Here is a 23322-nt window from a genome sequence, read left to right on the forward strand (position 1 = left end):
GGCCGGGATTGGCCAGAAGGAGGAGGGGCAATGGAGGTCGGCCAATCCGACAATACGCTGCGAGGTTTTTCAGGCAGCAGGTGTCATACCTCACCATGTCCGAGGAGCAGTGTCTGCGAAGGTCAGATTCGGTAAGGAGGTTGTGACTGAGCTGTGCCACCTGCTTGCTGAGGATCTGCAGCCGCGTCTATGGTGCAGAACCTCTCTGTCGGTTGCCGTCAAAGTGACTGTTGCCCTGAACTTTTACGCAAGCGGATACTTTCAGTCAGCCACTGGGGACATCGCGAATATAACACAATTTGCAGTGCATTGTTGCATCTGGCAAGTGACAGCTGCCCTCTATAGAAGGAGGCGTCAATTAATCACCTTCACTGCGACCCTGGAGAAGCAGGCGGAGCGCGCGCAGGGCTTCGCTGCTATTGCGGACTTCCCCATGGTGCAGGGGGCCATAGATTGCACACACGTGGCTTTGCGGGCGCCATTGCAGAATCCAGAGGAGTTCCGCAACCGAAAGGGGTTCCACTCCCTCAATGTCCAGCTGGTCTGTGACCACCGCCAGATGATCATGGCAGTCAATGCACAATTCCCTGGGAACAGAAACCATAACTAACAAAATAACAGTCAACTCTCTGGCAAAGCCGCAAAACTAAACAAACCATCACAAACAATCACAACAGGTGAGGGCGCCCTTGAATTTGGAGGAAGAAACGTCTCAGCAACTCCCTCTACTGCTGGCCCCTTGATGGAGACCAACTTCTCTTTCGTGGTCGGCCCCTTCCCTCCCTGCTGCTCCTACGTAATTGAACCCCAGTGGCGGGGTCAAGGCTGGGGGATGCCTGGTGACTGTCTGGAATCGCAGAAGCCCCTGATGGACGGCCTGGATGACCTCTGGGCTTGGAGGGTGCGGAGGCTGGCTGCTTGATCTGGGCATGGCTGGAAGCAGTGTGCCCTGCAGGTGGTGGCAGCTGCACTGCAGACGTTCCAGCGGTGGCAAGAGCAATGGTCACCTGCCGAGAGAGGACACCTGCACCATGGTCGGACGACATACTGGCTCTCGGAGGGGACCGGCTCGGCTCTACCGCCACAAGCGACTGCTCCACTGATTCCTGGCCTCGTGTGGTAATGGAAGGGCCCCGGGTGATCCTAGCTGATGCAGAGAGGGTGGCAGCAGTGAGAGTTCGCGTTGCCTCAATCTGGGTCTGGACGAGGCCAGCAAGTGACTGCGTGGCAGCAGTGAGGACCTGTGTGGCAGGTGCCAGTGCTTCGGAGAAGCCCTGGACAGTTCTCTCCATTGCTTCGGGCAAGGCCGGAGAAGTCCGTTCCACTGCCTCGGACAAGCCCTGGACAGACCTTTCCAGGGATTGTCCGAAGCTCTGAACAGTCCTTTCCATAGCGGCCTCGAAGCCCTGGACAGTCCTCTCCATTGCTGCCCCGAAGCCCTGGACAGTCCTCTTCATTGCAGTGCCAAAGTCCAGCACACTCTTTGCCACTGTTTCTATCGACTGAGGCATCCTCCCCACTGCAGCCATAAGCTCAGTGTGCCTGAGCCGGGCCTGGGTGCTCATTTCAGCCAGGCTATGCACCGCCTCTGCACTCTGTGCAGCAGTCATCGCTCCCTGCCTCGCCCTCCGGGGAGCCGGTGTCCGAACTTGCCTACCCCCCTCGCGTTGCTGCAGGCCGCTTGTTCTGGCAACTGGCTCCTCATCAGAGCTCCCCCCCCCCTCCCCTCCAGGGAGCGACTATCCCCAGTCTGCAGATGTGTTGGCTCCCCTGCGGCTGGAACGGATGGTGCAGCTTCCTCCTGATCCTCGCCTCCGGAGCCACTGGCACTGGCAGCTTCAGGGCCCGGATCCCGAGCTGGTGATGCAGCACCTGAAAGCAGGGAGGTGGAAGAGTGGCTTTAGCAAAAGGACAGGTTGGCAGCAAGGCATGCCAGATTGCGGCAAGGCTATGACATGGCTCCACAGTGAGAAAGCATGCTGGCGGGGGGACCAAGTGGAAGGAGACAGCTGAAAAAGGTGAGATCCTTACCAATGGGGTCGGCAGCTGCAGTGGTAACAGGACCACTCGGACGTCCTCCAAGAATCTGATGCACTCTCTCCTCTAGATCCATCAGAGTGACCACTTGTGGAGGTCCTCCACCGGTTCGAAGCTGGTCCTTGCGAATGGTCGCCAGCTTGGACTGCAGGGGAAAGAAGGGGAAGTTCTGTTACATGATGCCCTGAGTGATCATCTCATGCCCCCCATGGTGCAAGAGCCCTTACATGATGCCCTGAGTGATCATCTCATGCCCCCGATGGTGCAAGAGCCCTTACATGATGCCCTGAGTCAAATGTGCATGTGTGTGCCCAGAAAGGGCCATGGGTGCTTGCTGACACATGGCCATTGGGGCATCGCGCACCCTGTAGCCATGAAGTCAGGTGCAGATGGAGGGAATCAGAAGTTTGCATAAACACCACTCACCCTAACGACCCGAGTGAGGTTGTTGAATTTCTTCCTGCACTGAACAGGGCTCCTGGCCGCCATGCTGCTGGAGTTGACCCTCTGACAAACATCCCTCCAAGCTCGGCGGTAGTCCTTTTGATTTGGCCTCCTGCCATTGTCAGGATAGAGAACATCTCGACGGCGCTCCACTGCGGCCACCAACTGCTCCAGAGCCTCAGTGCTGAAGCGCTCTGCTCTCTGTCTCACCTTCTCCATCTTGGCCAAGTTTTTTGCGCCAGAGAAGGGCGTGCGCCGATTCTGAGGCCTACAGGGTGATGAGTGTGGAAGCTGAGGCTGACTGACCCACCCCTTTAAGAGCCGGCCAGCGCCTGGAAGTCTCGTGGTTATCGGTAATTGAGATCACCTGCGCTGCGCCCGTCCGCGCCGATATTGGGTAACGCCGGAAGTTTTCCACCTTAGGAGGCCCGTGCAACATCTGAATTCGCGCCTCAATCACCTTTGGGGGCGATGCAACCCAATATCGCGCCAGGCGGCGATAAGTTTCGTCTGGCTATAAACTTTGCGCAGCGCCAGTTCTAACGCCTCAAGCGGGGGCTATACCCAATTTCTAGGCCTGTGACTCTTATGTGGCTCAGTGTCAAAGTTTGTTTGATAACGCTCCAGTGAAGCACCTTGGGACGTTTTACTATGTTAAAGGCACTATATAAATACATGTTGTTGTTGTTAAAGAGGTGGATTTTAAAGGGGGTCTTGAGGAGGAGAGGCAGATATAGATGTGGAGAGATTTAGGGGGTGAATTCCAGACCACAGGGCCTAGGCAGCTGGAGGCACGGCCGGCAGTAGTGTGGAGTTGGAGGGTTGGAGGAGGTTACTGAGATAGGGAGGGGTGAGGCCAAGAAGGGATTTAAACATGATAATGAAAATTGTAAATTTGAGCTGTTAAGGGACTAGACCCAATGTGAGGATGGGTGAGTGGAAGTTATGCAAGTGGAAGTACTGGATCTTTGTAACATTCAAAAAAGTAGAGGCCTTTCAGCCCCTCAAGCCTGTTCTGCCATTCAGGTAGATCATGGCTGATCCACAACTCAACTCTATCTACCCGCCTTGGTTCCGTAACCTTTAATACTTTTACCCCCAAAAAATGTATCAACCTCAGTCTTGAAAGTTCCAATTGACCCCCACCATCCACAGCCTTTTGGCGGGGTGGGGGGGGGGGGGTGGAGAGTTCCAGATTTCCACTACCCATAGTGTGAAAAAGTACTTCCTGACATTGCCCGTGAATGGCCTGGCTCTAATTTTTTAAGATTTTGCCCCCTTATTCTGGACTCCCCCACCAGAGGGAATCGTTTCTCTGTATCTACCCTATCAAATCCTTTTAACACTTTAAACACCTTGATTAGATCACCCCTCAATCTCCTATACTCATGAGAATACAAGTCACATTTATGCTACCTGTCCTTATAATTTAACCCTTTAAACTCCAGTACCCCATTCTGGTGAATCTGTGCTGCTTCCCCTCCGAGACCAATCTATCCTTCCTGAGGTGTGGGGCCCAGAACTGAACCAGTGTCCAGATGGTGTTTAACCAGAACTCTGTACAACTGGAACATCACTTCCTCCCCCTTTGTATTCCAGCCCTCTTGAGATGAAAGCCAACATTCCATTAGCCTTTTTGATAATTTTTTTGTACCTGTCCACTAGTTTTTAGTGATTTCTGCTCATCCATTTCTATTGCACCTTTCACGGCCTCAGGACATCCCAAAGCATTTTACAACCAATAAAGTACTTTTGAAGTTCAGTCCCTGTCGTAATGTAGGAAACACGGCAGTCAATTTGCCCACAGCAAGATCCCACAAACAGCAATGAGATAATGCCCAGATCATCTGTTTTTAGTGATGTTGGCTGAATGATCAATATTTGGCTAGGACACTGGAGAGAATAGTGTTGTGGGATCTTTTACATCAACCTGAGAGGGCAAACGGGACCTCGGTTTAACGACACATCCGAAAGACAGCACCTGCGACAGTGCAGCACTCCCTCAGTACTGCATTGGAGGGTCAGCCTAGATTTTATGCTCAAGCCTCTGGAGTGAGACTTGAGCTCACAGCCTTCTGACTCAAGTGAGAGTGGGCCCCACTGAGCTACAGCTGACACCTGTTGTTATTAATGGTCCCTGCTTGCTATTGGCTAATTAGTTATCCTGCCTGTTATCAGAGGAACAAGAGGATATCACCATCTGCTGTTTGACTTCACTCCGAAAACAGCAAGTGAGGCTGAAGCGAAAGTTGGGAGTGTTGTGTTCGTCCTGGAAAATGGAGAGGATGGCTGGTCAACAGTTATTGCTGATGGTCAGGTGAGAGCGGTGTGGAATTTGTTCCCTGTACTAGTGTGTTAACCCACTGAGGTTCACCATTGACACTGCCATTTCACCAACCCCAGCTAATCCATGGGGAGGAGCCTGGGGACAGGCTGGGTTATGGGGAGGGGCCTGGGGACTGTGCTGGGTTATGGGGAGGGGCCTGGGGACTGTGCTGGGTTATGGGGCGGGGCCTGGGGACTGTGCTGGGTTATGGGGAGGGGCCTGGGGACTGTGCTGGGTTATGGGGCGGGGCCTGGGGACTGTGCTGGGTTATGGGGAGGGGCCTGGGGACTGTGCTGGGTTATGGGGAGGGGCCTGGGGACTATGCTAGGTTATGGGGAGGCGCCTGGGGATGGACCACCCGGCATCGACCTCGGCACTGGCTACGGACATGACAGTGGCACACCCAGCCCAGTCAACCCTGCAAAGTCCTCTTCACCAACATCTGGGGACTTGTGCCAAAATTGGGAGAGCTGTCCCACAGACTAGTCAAGCAACAGCCTGACATAGTCACACTCACAGAATCATACCTTTCAGCCAATGTCCCAAACTCCTCTTTCACCATCCCTGAGTATGTCCTGTCCCACCTGCAGGACAGACCCACCAGGTTGGCAGCACAGTGGTACACAGTCGGAATGGTGCAAGGGGGAGGGATTCAAGGGGGAGGTGGGACCAGTACAAACTGGACGGTTTGCACCTGGGCAGGACCGGGACCGATGTCCTAGGGAGAGTGTTTGCTAGTGCTCTGGGGGAGGGTTTAAACTAAAATGGCAGGGGGTTGGGAACCTGAGCAGTGAGACAGAGGAAAGGGAAACAAGGATAGAAGCAAAAGACAAGGAGAAAAGCAAAGGTGGCAGTCAGAGAAAGCAAGTGGTTTAAATCAAACATGGCCATAGTAAATAATAATTCTAAAAGGTCTAAGAGTGTTAAAAAAATATGCCTGAAGGCTTTGGCCATTTGGGGTGCCAGCCTCGCCAGGGCGCCGGAAATACCGCCCGCCGCAAATTCAGTTTCAGCGCCCCAGAGGGAAGTGCGGCACTACTCGAGGCGCCCCTGCATCCCTCTTGGGGCGCTGCAACTGAAAATCGCAGCGCAACGTGCCGCAGCGCCACACACTGCGGCACGGTGCGCTGTGGTACTGCAGGCCTTCCTCCCCTTCTTAAAGGGGAGGGGCCTGCTGCAGCGTGCTCAAAGAGCGCGAGTGCCGGCAAAAGAGCCCGGCACCGAGGAGAAGTGCCGGGCTCTTGGGACACAGCCGGCACTCCGCGGGGGAGGGGCTCAGGAGGCCGGGGAGGGTGGCGTGGCGAGGTGCTGGCAGGCGGCCAGCAAAAATAATGGCTGCTCAGCTCCTCTACCGCCGCAGGTGGGACTCCCTGAACCGGTCGCAAATTGCGACCGGCGTTAAAGCGGGGGGCGCAACTAAATTTCGCGATCGGGGCGGTAGCGGGGCACTGCTAGCGCCGCCATTAGCGTTCCGCTAAATTTAGCAGGAGGCGTGGCCAGTGGCGTAAAACCCACTAAGTGCCCTCTTAGGGTGCTAACGGGTGGCGCAGCCCACTGAATTTCTAGGCCTTTGTGTCTTAATGCAAGGAGCATTCGTAATAAGGTGGATGAATTAGCTGCGCAAATAGAGGTAAACGGATATGATTTGATTGGGATTAAAGAAACATGGCTCCAGGGTGACCAAGGCTGGGAACTCAACATCCAGGGGTATTCAATATTCAGGAAAGACAGGCAAAAAGAAAAAGAGGCGGGGTAACATTGCTGGTTAAAGAGGGGATTAACACAATTGAAAGGAAGGATATTAGCTCTGATAATGTGGAATCTGTATGGGTAGAACTGAGAAATACCAAGGGGCAGAAAACGTTAGTGGGAGTGGTATACAGACCCCCAAACAGTAATGCGGAGGTTGGGGATGGCATTAAACAGGAAATTAGAGACGCGTGCAATAAGGGCACAGCAGTTATCTACATATAGATTGGGCTAACCAAATTAGTAACAATACTGTGGAGGAGGAATTCCTGGAGCATATACGAGATGGTTTCCTGGACCAATATGTCGAGTAACCAACTAGAGACCAGGCCATCTTAGGCTGGGTATTATGTAATGAGAAAGGATTAATTAGCAATCTTGTTGTGTGAGGCCCCTTGGGGCGGAGCAATCATAATATGATAGAATTCTTCCTTTAAGATGGAGAGTGAAGTAGTTGACTCAGACTAGGGTCCTGAATTTAAATAAAGGAACCTACGATGGTATGAGGCGCGAGTTGGGTAGGGTTGATTGGGGAATGTTACTCAAAGGGTTGACGGTGGATAGGCAATGGCAAACATTCAGAGATCGCATGGATGAACTACAGAATTTGTTCAACCCTGTTTGGCATAAAAATAAAAAAAAAAGGGCAGCACGGTGGCATAGTGGTTAGCACTGTTGCCTCACAGCGCCAGGGACCCGGGTTCGAATCCGGCCTCGGGTGACTCTCTGTGTGGAGTTTGCACATTCTCCCCGTGTTTGCGTGGGTTTTCTCCGGGTGCTCCGGTTTCCTCCCACAGTCCAAAGATGTGCGGGGTTAGGTTGATTGGCTATGATAAAAATTGACCCTTAGTGTTAGGGGGATTAAATACGTGGGGTTATGGGGATAGGGTGGGATATGTGTAGGGGTTACGGGGATCGGGTGGGATATGTGTCGGTGCAGGCTTGATGGGCCGAAATGGCCTCTATCTGTACTGTGAGGTTTCTGTGATTTCTGTGATTTCTGTGAAAACAAAAAAGGTGACTCAACCGTGGCTAATGAGGGAAATTAGGGATAGCATAAGATCCAAGGAGAGGGCATATGCATTGGCCAGAAAAAGCAGTAAACCTGAGGATTGGGAGCAGTTTAGGATTCAGCAAAGGAGGACAAGGGATTAATTAAGAGGGGAGGAATAGAGTATGAGAGTAAGCTTTCAGGGAACATAAAAACTGACTGTAGAAGCTTTTATAGATATGTGAAGAGAAAAAGTTGGTGAAGTCAAGTATAGGTCCCTTGCAGTCAGAATCAGGGGAATTTATAATGGGGAACAAAGACATGGCTGACCATACATACTTTGGTTCTGTCTTCACAAAGGATGACACAAATAACCTCCCAGAGATATCGGGGAAAATAGAGTCTAATGAGAGGGAGGAACTGAATGAAATCAGTATTTGTAGGGAAATGGTGTTCGGGAAATTGACAGGATTAAAGGCCGATAAGTCCCCAGGGCCTGATCATCTACATCCTAGGGTATTTAAGGAAGTGGCCCTAGAAATAGTAGATGCATTGCTGGTCATCTTCCAAAATTCTATAGACTCTGGAACAGTTCCCATGGATTGGAGGGTAGCTAATGTTACCCCACTGTTCAAAAAAGGTGGTAGAGAGAAAACGGGGAATTATAGACCGGTAAGCCTGACATCGGTAGTGGGGAAACTGCTAGAGTCCATTATAAAAGATGTGGAAAAGACTTAGAAAACAGTGACAGGATCGGACAAAGTCAACATGGATTTACAAAAGGTAAATCGTGCTTGACTAATCTTCTGGTATTTTTTTGGAATGTAACTGGTAGTATAGATAAGGGAGAACCAGTGGATGTGGTGTATTTGGACTTTCAGAATGCTTTCAATAAGGTCCCGCATAAGAGATTAATGTGTAAAGTTAAGGCACATGGGATTGGGGGCAAAGTACTGACTTGGATAGAGAACTGGTTGGCAGACAGGAAGCAAAGAATTGGAATAAACAGGTCTTTTCCAAGTGGCAGGCAGTGACTAGTGGGATACCGCAGGGTTCGGTCCTAGGACCCCAGCTATTCACAATATATATTAATGATCTAGATGAGGGAACTAGATGTAATATCTCTAAGTTTGCAGATGACACAAAGCTTGGTGGGCGTGTGTGCTGTGAGGAGGATGCCGAGAAACTCCAGTATGATTTGGACAGGTTGGGCGATTGGGCAGATGCATGGCAGATGCAGTATAATGTGGATAAATGCGAGGTTATCCACTTTGGTGGCAAAAACAGGAAGGCAGCTTATTATCTGAACAGCAATAGATTGGGAGAAGGGGAAGTGCAACGAGACCTGGGTGTCCTTGTGCACCAGTCGCTGAAGGTAAGCATGCAGGTGCAGCAGGCGGTATCGAAATCTCGACTCCGAGTAAGACTCTAACACACAAGCAGTACCGTCAGATTGTTAGTTTATTTAACTTGTGCACAAGGGGAGAGTGCCTAGTCAAGGGCTAGGCAAGCAACTCCGAAAATCATCAGTAATCGCAGCATATTTATACACTTAAGTAAACAAGTTCCTCAGCGATGTTATTCTTCTCTAATTAACCACTTTAACAGTGTTATTAAATCAACACTCATCTTTGCCTAGTAACAGTTACCATCTCCTTATAGGGACTACCCTTTTCTCGACCCTTACTCATTGTTGTCATAGAGTCATAGAGTCATAGAGTAATACAGCACGGATAGAGGCCCTTCGGCCCATCGTGTCCGCGCCGGCCATCAAGCCCTGTCTAATCTAATCCCATATTCCAGCATTTGGCCCGTAGCCTTGTATGCTATGGCATTTCAAGTGCACATCCAAATGCTTCTTAAATGTTGTGAGGGTTTCTGCCTCCACAACCCTTTCAGGCAGTGAGTTCCAGACTCCAACCACCCTCTGGGTGAAAAAGTTCTTTCTCAAATCCCCTCTAAACCTCCCGCCCTTTACCTTGAATCTATGCCCCCTAGTTATCGACCCCTCTACTAAGGGAAAAAGCTCCTCAGCATCCATCCTATCTATGCCCCTCATAATTTTGTACACCTCAATCATGTCCCCCCTCAGCCTCCTCAGCTCCAAGGAAAACAAACCCAACCTGCCCAGTCTCTCTTCATAGCTGAAGCGCTCCAGCCCTGGTAACATCCTGGTGAACCTCCTCTGCACCCTCTCTAACGCGATCACATCCTTCCTGTAGTGTGGCGACCAGAACTGCACACAATATTCCAGCTGTGGCCTAACCAGTGTTTTATACAGCTCCATCATAACCTCCTTGCTCTTATATTCAATGCCTCGGCTAATGAAGGCAAGTATCCCATATGCCTTTTTTACCACCTTATCCACCTGTTCCGCCGCCTTCAGGGATCTGTGTACTTGCACACCCAGATCCCTCTGACCCTCCGTCTTGCCTAGGGTCTTTCCATTCATTGTGTATTCCTTTGCCTTGTTAGTCCCCCCAAAGTGCATCACCTCGCACTTTTCCGGGTTAAATTCCATTTGCCACTGTTCCGCCCATCTGACCAACCCATCTATATCGTCCTGCAGACTGAGGCTACCCTCCTCGCTATTTACCACCCTACCAATTTTTGTATCATCCGCGAACTTACTGATCATACCCTTTACATTCATATCCAAGTCATTAATGTAGACCACAAACAGCAAGGGACCCAGCACCGATCCCTGTGGTACCCCACTGGCCACAGGCTTCCAGTCACAAAAACAACCTTCGACCATCACCCTCTGCCTTCTGCCACTAAGCCAGTTTTGTATCCAATGTGCCAAGGCACCCTGGATTCCATGGGCTCTTACCTTCTTGACCAGTCTCCTGTGCGGGACTTTATCGAAGGCCTTACTGAAATCCATGTATACCACATCCACTGCGTTACCCTCATCCACACACCTAGTCACCCCCTCAAAAAATTCAATCAAATTAGTCAGACATGATCTTCCCTTGACAAAGCCATGTTGACTATCCCTGATTAATCCTTGCCTCTCCAAGTGGAGACAAATTTTGTCCCTCAGGATTTTTTCCAATAATTTTCCTACCACTGATGTTAGGCTCACTGGCCTGTAGTTCCCCGGTTTTTCCCTACTACCCTTCTTGAATAATGGTACTACATTAGCGGTTCTCCAGTCCTCTGGCACATCCCCTGTGGCCAGAGAGGTCCTGAATATATGTGTTAGAGCCCCCGCAATCTCCTCCTTTGCCTCACACAGCAGCCTGGGATACATTTCATCCGGGCCTGGGGATTTATCCATTTTTAGGCCAGCTAAAACCGCCAATACCTCCCCCCGCTCGATGTTAATATGTTCGAGCATATCACAGTCCCCCCGCCCTATTTCTATGTCTACATCGTCCTTCTCCATAGTGAAAACAGACGCAAAAAATTCATTCAGAACCCCTCCTACATCTTCCGGCTCCACACACAGATTGCCACTTTTGTCCCTAATGGGCCCTATTTTTTCCCTAGTTATCCTCTTACCCTTAATATACTTATAAAACATCTTCGGATTTTCCTTTATTTTGCTTGCCAGTGTTATTTCATGGCCCCTCCTTGATCTCCTAATTTCTTTTTTAAGTATCCCCCTGCACTTTTTGTACTCCTCTAGGGCTTCCTCCGTCTTTAGCCTTTTGTATCTACCAAAAGCCCTCCTTTTTTTCCTAATCCATTCCCGTATATCCCCTGACATCCAAGCTTCCCTGTGGTTTATGGAACCACCCTTGACCTTTACGGGAACATGTTGCCATTGTATGATCTCAATCTCCCTTCTGAAAGCCTCCCATTGCTCCGATGCGGATTTTCCTCCAAGTAGCTGATCCCAGTCCATTTTGGCCAGATCCTGCCTTATCCTATTAAAATCGGCCTTCCCCCAATTTAGAACCTTTATTTCCGGCCCATCCCTGTCCTTTTCCATGGCCACCTTAAATCTTACCATATTATGGTCACTATCACCAAAGTGCTCACCTACTAGCACTTTTTCCACTTGGCCGGCCACATTCCCTAGAATTAGGTCCAGTACCGCCCCCTCTCTTGTAGGACTTTCTACATGCTGGCTCAAAAAGCTCTCCTGGATGCACTTTAAGAATTCTACACCCTCTGAGCCTTTCACACTCTGACTATCCCAGTTAATATTGGGGAAGTTGAAATCCCCCATTATTATTACCCTATTATTTGCACATTTCTCTGAGATTTGCCTACATATCTGTTCCTCTATCTCCCCCTGACTGTTTGGAGGCCTATAGTACACTCCCAGCAAAGTGCTTGCCCCCTTTTTGTTTTTAAGCTCCACCCATATGGCCTCATTGGAGGACCCTGCTAATATATCATCCCTCCTTACTGCAGTAATTGACTCCTTAATTAATATTGCGACACCCCCTCCTCTTATACCTCCCCCTCTGTCTCGCCTGAAGATTCTGTACCCCGGAATATTGAGCTGCCAGTCTTGCCCTTCCCTCAACCATGTCTCCGTGATAGCAACAATATCATACTCCCATGTGTTTATCAACACCTTCAGTTCATCCACCTTATTCGCAAGACTCCTTGCATTAAAATAGATGCCATCCAGCCTTGCCCTTATATATTTGCCCTGTCTACCAAGCTGACTTGTTTTTTTCTCTATAATTGGCAGCACATCCCCCCCTATTTCAGCTCCCCTCTGTATCCCATCCCCCTGCCAAGTTAGTTTAAACCCCCCCCAACAGTGCTAGCAAACCTCCCCGCAAGGATATTTGTCCCGCTCTGGTTCAGGTGCAACCCGTCCGACTTGTACAAGTCCCACCTTTCCCAGAAGCAGGCCCAGTGATCCAGGAAAGTAAAACCCTCCCCCCTACACCAACTCTTTAGCCACGCATTCATCTGCTCTATCCTCCCATTCCTATACTTACTAGCACGTGGCACTGGGAGTAATCCAGAGATTACAACCTTTGAGGTCCTGCTCTTTAATCTGTTACCTAGCTCCCTAAATTCTTGATGCAGGACCTCATCCCTCTTTTTACCTATGTCGTTGGTACCAATGTGGACCACGACCATTGCCTGTTCACCCTCCCCCTCCAGAATGCCCTGCAGCCGCTCAGTGACATCCTTGACCCTGGCACCAGGGAGGCAACAAACCATCCTGGATTCACGTCTACGGCCACAGAAACGCCTATCTGTTCCCCTTACTATAGAATCCCCTACCACTATTGCTCTCCCACTCTTTTTCCCCCCTTCCTGGGCAGCAGGAGCACCCCCAGTGCCAGGAAGTTGGCTGCTGCTGCCTTCCCCTGGTGAGTCATCCCCCTCAACAGTATCCAAAGCGGTATACTTGTTTGAAAGGGGGATGCCCGCAGGGGTTCCCTGCACTACCTGCCTGCCTTTGTTGCTCCGCCTGATGGTCACCCCCTGTGCCGCCCTGCCCTGAGGCGTGAACAACTCGCTAAACGTGCTATCCACGAGCCTCTCAGCATCGCGCATGCTCCAAAATTCATCCACCTGCAGCTCGAGCGCCGCAATGCGGTCTGCAAGTAGCTGCAGCTGGATGCATTTCCCGCACACATGGTCGTCAGGGACACTGGCAGCTTCCCTGATTTCCCACATGGAGCAAGAGGAGCAGAACACGGGTCTGAGCTCTCCTCCCATGACTTACTCCTTTAATTAATTAAAAATTTTATTCAATACCCCAGTTACTGGTTTCGGTTATCACATCCTCATTGTTGTTACAACTGCTGACAGCTTGCCTGGTATTAGTTGCTGAGGTAAGCTCTAATTCTAAGTTGACCGAATATGATACCCCAGCAAGCCTTGCAATCTATAGTTGCCCCCTTTTTCTATATTTCCACATTCCCCCCTTTTGTCCTTACAAGGCCAATAACTTTAGTCTAACTGAATTTTACAGAGTCTTTCCATCTCCATGGTTTCTGCCTTCTTTGAGGTTTCTGGGGTTGTTGCTATCATCATAGTGGCAGCCCCCTCTGGTACGGCTGCAGCCCCTAGTCACGCACAGCAGCATTTTATCAGGACAAATACCGAATATAGGGCAAAGATAATGATCAGGAATATGATCAGCCCTTGTACTAAGGACTGACCTATAGGCCCTAACCATCCGTCTGCCCAATCAAATATGCCCCAAGAACCTGGTTCTTTTAACTTTTCAACTTCTTTCAGATGTGGTCCACTAAATCACCTATTTCCTCAGAATTGTCAGGAATGTATGTGCAACACTCAGATCCTATCAGGGCACATGTTCCACCCTTCTCTGCTAGCAGATAGTCTAGAGCCATTCTATTCTGTAGGGCAACTGTGCGTATTGCCACCATCTCGGTGTAGATTTTACTCAGTGACTCAGCTGTGTCATTGGCTACTTCCTCAAGAATCGAGGCTACAAGCCGAATTTCTTTTATTGCCCTGGCCATTCCATACCCGGGGAATAGGATAGCGAAGAACCGTTCTGTTTCTGTAACAGCTCTTTTGGATCGATAATGGTGATGATTCGCTAGAGAGGGCAAGTGATGAATGTATGGCACCACATATGCCAGGTAACATGATCCTGTCCAGCCCCTTTGCAACCAGGGGTATGCCTTGTGGCCACAAATAAAGTATGTCCCATTGTACGAGGTGGTTTTATCAACATCAAACCCTGCGGATACCAGGGAGTAGTTGAAAGTACCTGTCTGGTTGGCGTATGGGACTTCCAGCGTACAACCATAATACTGAGCGGACGTATAAAGGGGGAACCCGTCAGCAGTACAAGTTACTGTAAAATTATACTCGCACCGACTAGTGCCTACGAATATTCCCCCAGCCAAGTTCCTTTCTAAATATATTGTCCCCAGTAGCCTTCCCATACCTGTGGCCTTGGTGAGGGTGAGGAAGAGAGGCTGTTGGGAGCAGTCGTACCCTGGTTGGTACCACCCTTCGAAGGTATTCAGATAATATCCCCACGCTTCCCAGGGCTCTGCAGATATGGGGTAAAATGACAAACTCGAGGATGCCTCTCTCTTCCCGTCTGTTACCACAGACACAACTCTTATCATCCTAGGATTGGCGTGTGCCGCTCTGGTATATATACCACTCTACTACTTCTGACAGATTAAGTGGGACAGGTCTAAGGGGAATCCCTCCCTTAGAGTGGAGAGGGATTTGGGTACATACCCAACAACCTCCTTCCTTATTGTTTTCCGTAGCGTATTTGTGGGACATATACAAGAAGGTGTTTACATGCAATCCGGACATTACCGGTATTATAAGTGTCACAAGGAAACATAATCTTAATGTCCATTTCCATTTACTGATGGGGTTGGTGATTCCTTTTCCTCGTGTTCTGGAGCTCTTTTGCAGTGCGAGGCGTGGATCCATGTTGGTCTCTCTTTCACCTTTACAGCAGTATTGGTGGTTAACAGGATCTGGAATGGACCCTCAAATCTTGGGTGAAGGCTACTCTTTCTCTTGAACACCTTTACGTAAACGAACTCGCCAGGCTCCAAGCTATGGCATCTTCCTTCAGCAGGGTCAACCCATTTGAGTCCAGTCTCATCGCATAACTTAGCTAACTTATTTTTCAACATTCCATTATATCGCTCCACCAGCCCAGCTGACTGGGTGATAGCTGCAGTGAAAATGCTGATTGATTTGCAAAGCCTTACACATCTCTCGCATAATTGTCCCAGTGAAATGTGACCCATTGTCACTCGAGAGTTGTACAGGTATACCGAATCGTGGTACAATTTCCTTTAACAAATATTTAGCGACAGTAACAGCGTCATTCTTTTTACATGGAAAAGCTTCAACCCATTTACAAAACACATCTATAATAACCAATACATACTTAAAACCCATCCATGCGGGTAATTCAATAAAATCCATTTGCAAATTTACAAAAGGTCCTGTTGGATTTGGGTGGGAGGCAGACTGTACTTTCTCCATTTTTTCCCGGATTCATCGTTTGACAGGTAGTACACTTTTCACTAATTTGTTTTGTAATTGCCGAAATACCCGGTGCGTACCATGTCTGTGCAATATAGTCTGCCTTCCCCCCTTTGCCCGCATGTGTGAAAGTATGAACACAGCGGGCAATCCATGGGAGCAAAGATCTGGGTGCCACCACGCGGCCGGCATGGTGAACCCACACTCCCTCAGGTGTTTTAATGCATTGATCTTGTGCCCAATTTGTCTTTTTCGGGAATGCTGTATGCAATGCAGTCCAACAATTTGTCCAGAAATCACCTTGTGGTCTTGTGGTAGGACCTGCAGCTTGATCCTGGCGATGGTTTAAGAAACCATCAAAATGCTGCTCTAACATTCTAAACTTAGACTCCTTTAACCATGCTTTCATCAATATTTCACCATCCAAAATACTTGGTTCATGGCAAAGGACAATTGTTTTTAACTGTTCCAGAGCCTTTTCTAATTCTAATCTTGGGTCTGGAAGCCCATCCACCATAGTTCTTAATTCACTTGGGGTCCAAAGTCGGTGGACCACCACTGGTGGCCCTCCCGCTTGTTGGGTATTCGGAAAATATCTGAGCGGGAACATTCCAGGTGGGCCAGGATCCGATGTCAGTACGGCCACTATTGGAGTTACTGAGCCAGTTGCCTGGCCGTCATGTCCCGCCGCTCCCTGTCCTTCCAATTCCTGTCTTTGTTGTCCTAGTGACTGTGTTTGTTTTTCTTGCTGTTGTTGTTGCCTCAGACGTTCCTGAGCCCCAGTATTATTTGCGGGTGCGCCTGACCCACCTACTTGTGCTGCGGCGCCGTGACCATCCCCATTAGAGTTGTTGCCTGGTTGTTGAACCGGGGCAGGAGGATTGTTTACTGGACCCTGATTTTGCCCACCTGGATTTTGGACTGGTATGGTGGCGGTGGATAGGGATTATATATTTCTTCCTCTACTTCTTCCTCCTCCTCGTCAGTCCAACGAGGGGCAGTTGGTCTATTTCTTCGTGTCCCCCTTAATATCATTTGTTTATGAATTCCTACATCGCCTTTACCTTCCTCAACTTGCTTTTTCTTTCTACGGCCTGCATTACTGGCCTCGATACTTCACTCACGTCTTTTCTCAGCTTCTCGTTTCCAGTCCCCAAATCAAATCAAATCAAATCAAATCAAATCAACTTTTATTGTCATTGTTAGTGCACAAGTGCAGTACAACGAAATGTAGGCTTGCGGCTCCCGAGAGTGTACAATTTGGATTAGGACACTTAAACATTTCAACATACATTTGTACATATATATTAGCATAAATATGACCATAATAAAGTGAATAAAGTGCATCGGCAGATGTGCAGGCTTTAGTGTTTATTTGTGGAGTTCAGTAGGATGACAGCCCTGGGAAAGAAGCTGTTCCTAAATCTAGTCGTACGGGTGCGAATGCATCTGTAGCGTCTTCCAGATGGTAGGAGGGCGAACAGACTGTGGCTGGGGTGGGTAGGGTCTTTGATGATGGTCCGTGCCCTCCGTAGGCAGCGTTTTTAATATATATGTTCTATGGTCGGTAGCCGGGTGCCGGTAATGCATTGGGCAGTTTTGACTACCCGCTGCAGGGCTTTCCGGTCATGGGAGCTACAGCCGCCGTACCATACCGTGATACAGTTTGTCAGGATGCTCTCTATAGTGCAGCGGTAGAAGTTAGAGAGGATCGGGGGTGACAGATTACATCCCTTCAGCCTCCTCAAGAAATATAGGCGCTGCTGGGCCTTCTTCACCAGAGAGGAGGTGTTGAGGGACCAGGAGAGGTCTTCCGTGATGTGGACTCCGAGGAACTTAAAGCTGGCCACCCTTTCCACCTCCGCCCCATTGATGTGGATGGGGGTGTGACTTCCGCCTTTGGACTTCCTGAAGTCCACGATTATTTCCTTTGTTTTCTTGGTGTTAAGGGCCAGGTTGTTGTCGGCGCACCACTTCACGAGATGCTGGACCTCCTCCCTGTAGGCTGACCAGTTCACCTTCTTCGTACCACTCCTCCCTGGGTCTCTATTTAAGAGGCACTCCTCGAGATACGTTATCCTGTCGAGGTTAAATGTACCATCTGGTGGAAACGGCCTATTTCCCTTTTTGGTCCATTTTACCCATTTTGGTAAGTCATTTATTGATGTCTGACCACAATCCTGGAGCATATAACAGGCTGGTGTGCCTTTTTCTGGTATTTTGCTTGCTCCGGCACCCATTCTTAATGGTTGAGGTTATCACAGGTATTAGATCCGTGTGTTAATGGAGACACGGAATGCAGGAGTTGGTTTAACAAGTCTTTACTGAATGGAGACAACCTGGAAACTGAAACTACAGAAGCCTGCTAGGGCCTTTTATACAGGGGTGGTCACTGCTGGTACTGCAGTCTGAGACCAGTTATTCCCTTAAAGGGACATACACAACAATTCCTCCCCTTTTAGATAAACAGTACATAACATTCATTTAACAACTAAATAATAACTAATTACAATTACAATTACGGTTGCTAGATACATTGGTTGAAGTTAAGCAATTATAAGTTCAGTCTTTGAGGAGGCTCCCTGATTCACACAGAAATCACACAGAAACCCCACACTGCAGATAGAGGCCATTTCGGCCCATCGAGCCTGCACTGACACATATCCCACCCGATCCCCGTAACCCCTACACCAACACATATCCCACCCTATCCCCGTAACCCCACGTATTTAATCCCTCTAACACTAAGGGTCAATTTATCATAGCCAATCAACCTAACCTGCACATCTTTGGACTGTGGGAGGAAACCGGAGCACCCGGAGGAAACCCATGCAAACACGGGGAGAATGGGCAGCACGGTGGCATAGTGGTTAGCACTGTTGCCTCACAGCGCCAGGGACCCGGGTTCGAATCCGGCCTCGGGTGACTGTCTGTGTGGAGTTTGCACATTCTCCCCGTGTTTGCGTGGGTTTCCTCCGGGTGCTCCGGTTTCCTCCCACAGTCCAAAGATGTGCAGGTTAGGTTGATTGGCTATGATAAATTGACCCTTAGTGTTAGGGGGATTAAATACGTGGGGTTACGGGGATCAGGGGGGATTAAATACGTGGGGTTACGGGGATCAGGTGGGATATGTGTCGGTGCAGGCTCGATGGGCCGAAATGGCCTCTATCTGCACTGTGGGGTTTCTGTGATTTCTGTGATTTCTGTGAATGTGCAAACTCCACACAGACAGTCACCCGAGGCCGGATTCGAACCCGGGTCCCTGGCGCTGTGAGGCAACAGTGCTAACCACTATGCCACCATGCTGCCGATTCTGTCTGGATAACGCCTCTTTGGGATATCAGGTTCTTCTGGCAAGGTTGAGTCAGGATCAATGTCGTTGTTTGGTTCGTCTGCTTCCAATATCACCGATTCGGCGGTAGATGCAATTGGTACTTCGGTTTCATCACCAGGTGTATCAGATCGTGCTGTGGAGTTAATGTTTTCCAGTGACTCTAGACTCTGGTCAGCATGGCATCTTACAATGCTCTCTCCAACGTCCATGGTATACATTAGAGGTCCTTGCCGTGTACAGATCGTCCCTGGCTGCCATTTCTCTGTGCGGTAGTCCCGGGCCAAAACTGGTTGACCTATCTTAAAACTCCTGGTCGGCCTTTCATTCATATTCTGAAACTGCCTGTTCTCCACATCTCTTCTGACATTTGGCTTAACCAAATCCAAGCGGCATCGTTGTCTTCGATTGAAGAACATCATGGCTGGAGTTTGGTTGGTAACTGCATGTGTCGCATTCCGGTAGGCAAACAAGAAGTTATCCACTTTGTGTTGTAGGGGTATATCTTCATTACACATTGCCTTGATAGCCTTCTTGAATGTTTGAACAAACCTCTCGGCCAATCCATTAGTGGCTGGATGATATGGGGCGGATGTGTAATGCTTAACACCATTGTTCTTTAAGAACCTCCGGAACTCTTCAGACACAAACTGTGGTCCATTGTCAGAGCAAATCTGTTCAGGCAGCCCATTCCTGGCGAATATGGTTCGTAAGACTGTGATAGTTTTTTCTGTGGTGGTTGAGGACATTTTTATTACCTCTGGCCACTTTGAATGTGCATCCACCGCAATTAAAAACATCGAGTCCATAAAGGGACCAGCAAAATCAATGTGCACCCTTTGCCATGGCGATGAGGGCCACTCCCATGGATGTAGAGGGGCTTGTGGTGGGGCGTTTTGGACCTTCTGGCATCCTGTACAGCTCTCGGTCATCTCTTCGATTTCTCTATCGATTCCCGGCCACCACACAAACGCTCTGGCTAAGTTCTTCATTTTTACCCCTCCCAGATGACCCTCATGAAGCTCATTGAGCACTCTATCCTTCAATTTGGGTGGAATTACTACTCTGGATCCACACATCAAGGTTCCTCTGCACACTGACAGCTGTTCTCTTCTCGGCGAGAATGCTGGCAGCAGTGGTTCGCCATGTGCTGGCCATCCCTTCACCGTTAAATCATAGACCCAGGAGAGTGTTGGGTCATTTCGTGTTTCCTTTTCTATGTTTGCATTCATCACAGGGAGACATTCGACTATAGTCGAATGGAATAACTCCACTGGATCCACTGCCAGTTCTTCTTCCACCATCGGCAACGGTAGACGCGACAATCCATCAGCATTCCCATGCTGTTTAGTTCCTTTGTACTCGATGTCATATTGGTGTGCCCCTAGGAAAAGGGACCACCTCTGTAGCCGTTGTGCCGTCATTATTGGTACGCCCTTCTGAGGGTTGAAAATGCAGACGAGAGGTTGATGATCAGTTAGTAGAGTAAATTTCTGACCGTGCAGGTAGTGATTGAACTTCTTCACCCCCCACACCAGGCTGAAGGCCTCTCTGTCAATCTGGGCATAGTTACGCTCGGCTGAAGTTAACGAGCGTGACGCAAAAGCTATCGGCCTCTCAGAACCATCAAGGAATTTATGTGACAGTACCGCCCCAATGCCGTAGGGAGACGCATCACACGCCAGTCTTATCGGTAGTGATGGGTTGTAGTGAGCCAATACTTCTCTTGAAGTGATTAGGTCCTTATTCTTCTGAAAGGCCCGCTTACATTCATCGCTCCATTTCCATGCTACTCCCGTTCGTAGTAGGGCGTTCAGTGGATGCAGAATTGTGGACAAATTCGGCCAAAACTTATGGTAGTAATTCACCAATCCGAGGAATGACCTCAGTTGCGACACATTTTCAGGCGCTGGAGCCTTAACTACCGCTTCAATTTTGTCAGGGGACTTATGCAACCCCTCTTCATCAATCACGTGGCCACAATACGATATCTGTTTCTTAAAAAACTTGCACTTGGGGCGATTGGCTCGTAGCCCATGTTCACGTAGTCTAGTGAGCACCTGCTCTAGGTTGGCAAGGTGTTCACTGTCATCTTCACCTGTCACTAGGATGTCGTCCAAGTAACACTGAATCCCCGGAATCCCTTGCAGGACTTGTTCCATCGCTCTTTGCCATATCGCCGGAGCTGATGCTACTCCGAACACCAGTCGATTATACTGGTAAAGACCTTTATGAGTGTTTATCGTGAGATACTTTCTAGAGGATTCTTCAACCTCCATCTGCAAATATGCTTGTGCTAGGTCAATTTTTGTAAAACGCTTCCCTCCAGATAGTGAGGCGAAGATATCTTCTATCCTTGGAAGAGGATATTGTACTGTGTGAAAGACTGGGTTCACCGTCACCTTGAAGTCCCCACAGATGCGAACCTTCCTTGGCTCCTCAGACTTATTGTTTAACGTTTTCTTCATGACAGGAACAATGGGTGTCGCCCACTCGCTCCAGTCTACCTTAGATAACATGCCTGCATTCTCCAGCTCTGCCTCGATGGCTGGGCGAATTGCATATGGTACCGGTCTTGCTTTGAAAAACTTGGGAATTGCATTCTCCTCTATTTTTATCGAGGCGGTTACGCCTTTAAGAGTGCCCAGTTCTTGTTGAAATACCTCTTTGGCGTCAGCTAAGATTGTTGACAATCGTCCAGGAGTGACGTCATCATCCTTTTTACCAGCCACCGTCAGTGCCTGAATGGAGTGCCAGTCTAAACTTCTCTTTCTGATCCATTCACATCCCAATAACGGTGGTCCACCATCTTGCAGAATGTAGAGATACAATTTCCGTATTTTCTTGCCATTGTATTCGACAGGCACCCTTATTTTTCCTCTGGGGTATACTTTTTGCCCCATATACATCCTCAAGACAATGGATGTCTCTCTCAAGGGTATGTGTGAGAATAGCCGCTCGTAGTCTCGTCGATTCATGACGGTTAGAGCTGATCCTGTATCCAATTCCATTTTGACTTGGGACCCTGCTATCGTGAGGGTGACCCAAATGGTTTGGTGATCCTCTTTTGCGATTACGTTGTGAAGTTTGAGACAGCTTAGTCTCTTGTTCCCGGATTCACTATCGCTCATCTGGTCTTCGGAACTACTGTCCGTCATCTTTTGTACTTTCCTGTACGGTTCCTTAGTAGCCTTTTTGTTGTCGTTGGTCTTCTTCCCAGACCTGCAAACTCGTGCAATGTGTCCCATCTTTCCGCATTGCCTGCATATTTTGCCCTTGGACCAGCAGTCCTTCTGGTCATGGTTTGTTCTGCCGCAGCGATAAGTCATAGAGTTTTACAGCACAGAAAGAGGCCCTTCGGCCCATCGTGTCTGCGCCGCCCATCCATCCCTGTCCAGTCTAATCCCATTTTCCAGCATTTGGTCCATAGCCTTGTATGCAATGGCATTTCAAGTGCTCATCCAAATGCTTCTTGAATGTTGTGAGGGTTCCTGCCTTTACCACCCTTTCAGGCATTGAGTTCCACATTCCAACCACCCTCTGGGTGAAAAAGTTCCTCCTCAAATCCCCTCTAAATCTCCTGCCCCTTACCCTGAATCTATGCCCCCTTGTTATTGACCCCCCTACTAAGGGGAAAAGTTCCTCTTTATCTACCCTATCTATGCCCCTCATCATTTTGTACACCTCAATCAGGTCCCCCCTCAGCCTTCTTTGCTCCAAGGGAAACAACCCCAGCCTGTCCAACCTCTCTTCATAGCTGAGGCGCTCCATCCCAGGTAACATCCTGGTGAATCTTCTCTGCACCCTCTCCAAAGCAATCACATCCTTCCTATAGTGAGGTGACCAGAACTGCACACAGTACTCCAGCTGTGGCCTCACCAGCGTTTTGTACAGCTCCATCATAACCTCCCTGCTCTTATATTCTATGCCTCGGCTAATGAAGGCAAGTATCCCATATGCCTTTTTAACCACCTTATCTGCCTGTTCCGCTGCCTTCAGGGATCTATGTACATGTACACCAAGGTCCCTCTGACCCTCTGTACTTCCTAGGGTCCTACCACTCATTGTGTATTCCCTTGCCTTATTTGTCCGTCCAAAATGCATCACCTCGCACTTTTCAGGGTTAAATTCCATTTGCCACTTTTCCGCCCATCTGACCAACCCGTTTATATCGTCCTGTAGCCTGAGGCTTTCCTCCTCACAATTTACCACCCCACCAATTTTCGTGTCATCTGCGAACTTACTGATCATACCTTTTACATTCTCATCCAAATCATTTATGTAGATCACAAACAACAAGGGACCCAGCACCGATCCCTGAGGTACCCCACTGGACACAGGCTTCCAGTCACAAAAGCAACCTTCGACCATCACCCTCTGCCTCCTGCCACTCAGCCAGTTTAGGATCCAACGTGCCAAGGCACCCTGGATCCCATGGGCTCTTACCTTCTTGACCAGTCTCCTATGCGGGACTTTGTCAAAAGCTTTACTGAAGTCCATGTAAACCACATGCACAGC

At 49.2% G+C, this 23322-nt stretch overlaps 1 protein-coding gene across 1 annotated transcript in view; it reads left to right on the forward strand.

Moving 5' to 3' along the window:
• LOC147101933 (neutrophil cytosol factor 2-like) overlaps window positions 1–23322 on the forward strand; it is a 97089-nt gene that overhangs the window by 37456 nt on the left and 36311 nt on the right. Inside the window, exon 6 of the mRNA XM_085965157.1 lies at window positions 4660–4798. Within this exon, the coding sequence (XP_085821283.1) occupies window positions 4660–4798 (139 nt within the window). The remainder of the gene's footprint in view (window positions 1–4659; window positions 4799–23322) is intronic.

The sequence above is a fragment of the Somniosus microcephalus genome, chromosome 23 (assembly GCF_052327205.1).
Source record: "Somniosus microcephalus isolate GS21.2 chromosome 23, FLI_Smic_1.0, whole genome shotgun sequence".
Lineage (NCBI taxonomy): Eukaryota > Metazoa > Chordata > Chondrichthyes > Squaliformes > Somniosidae > Somniosus > Somniosus microcephalus.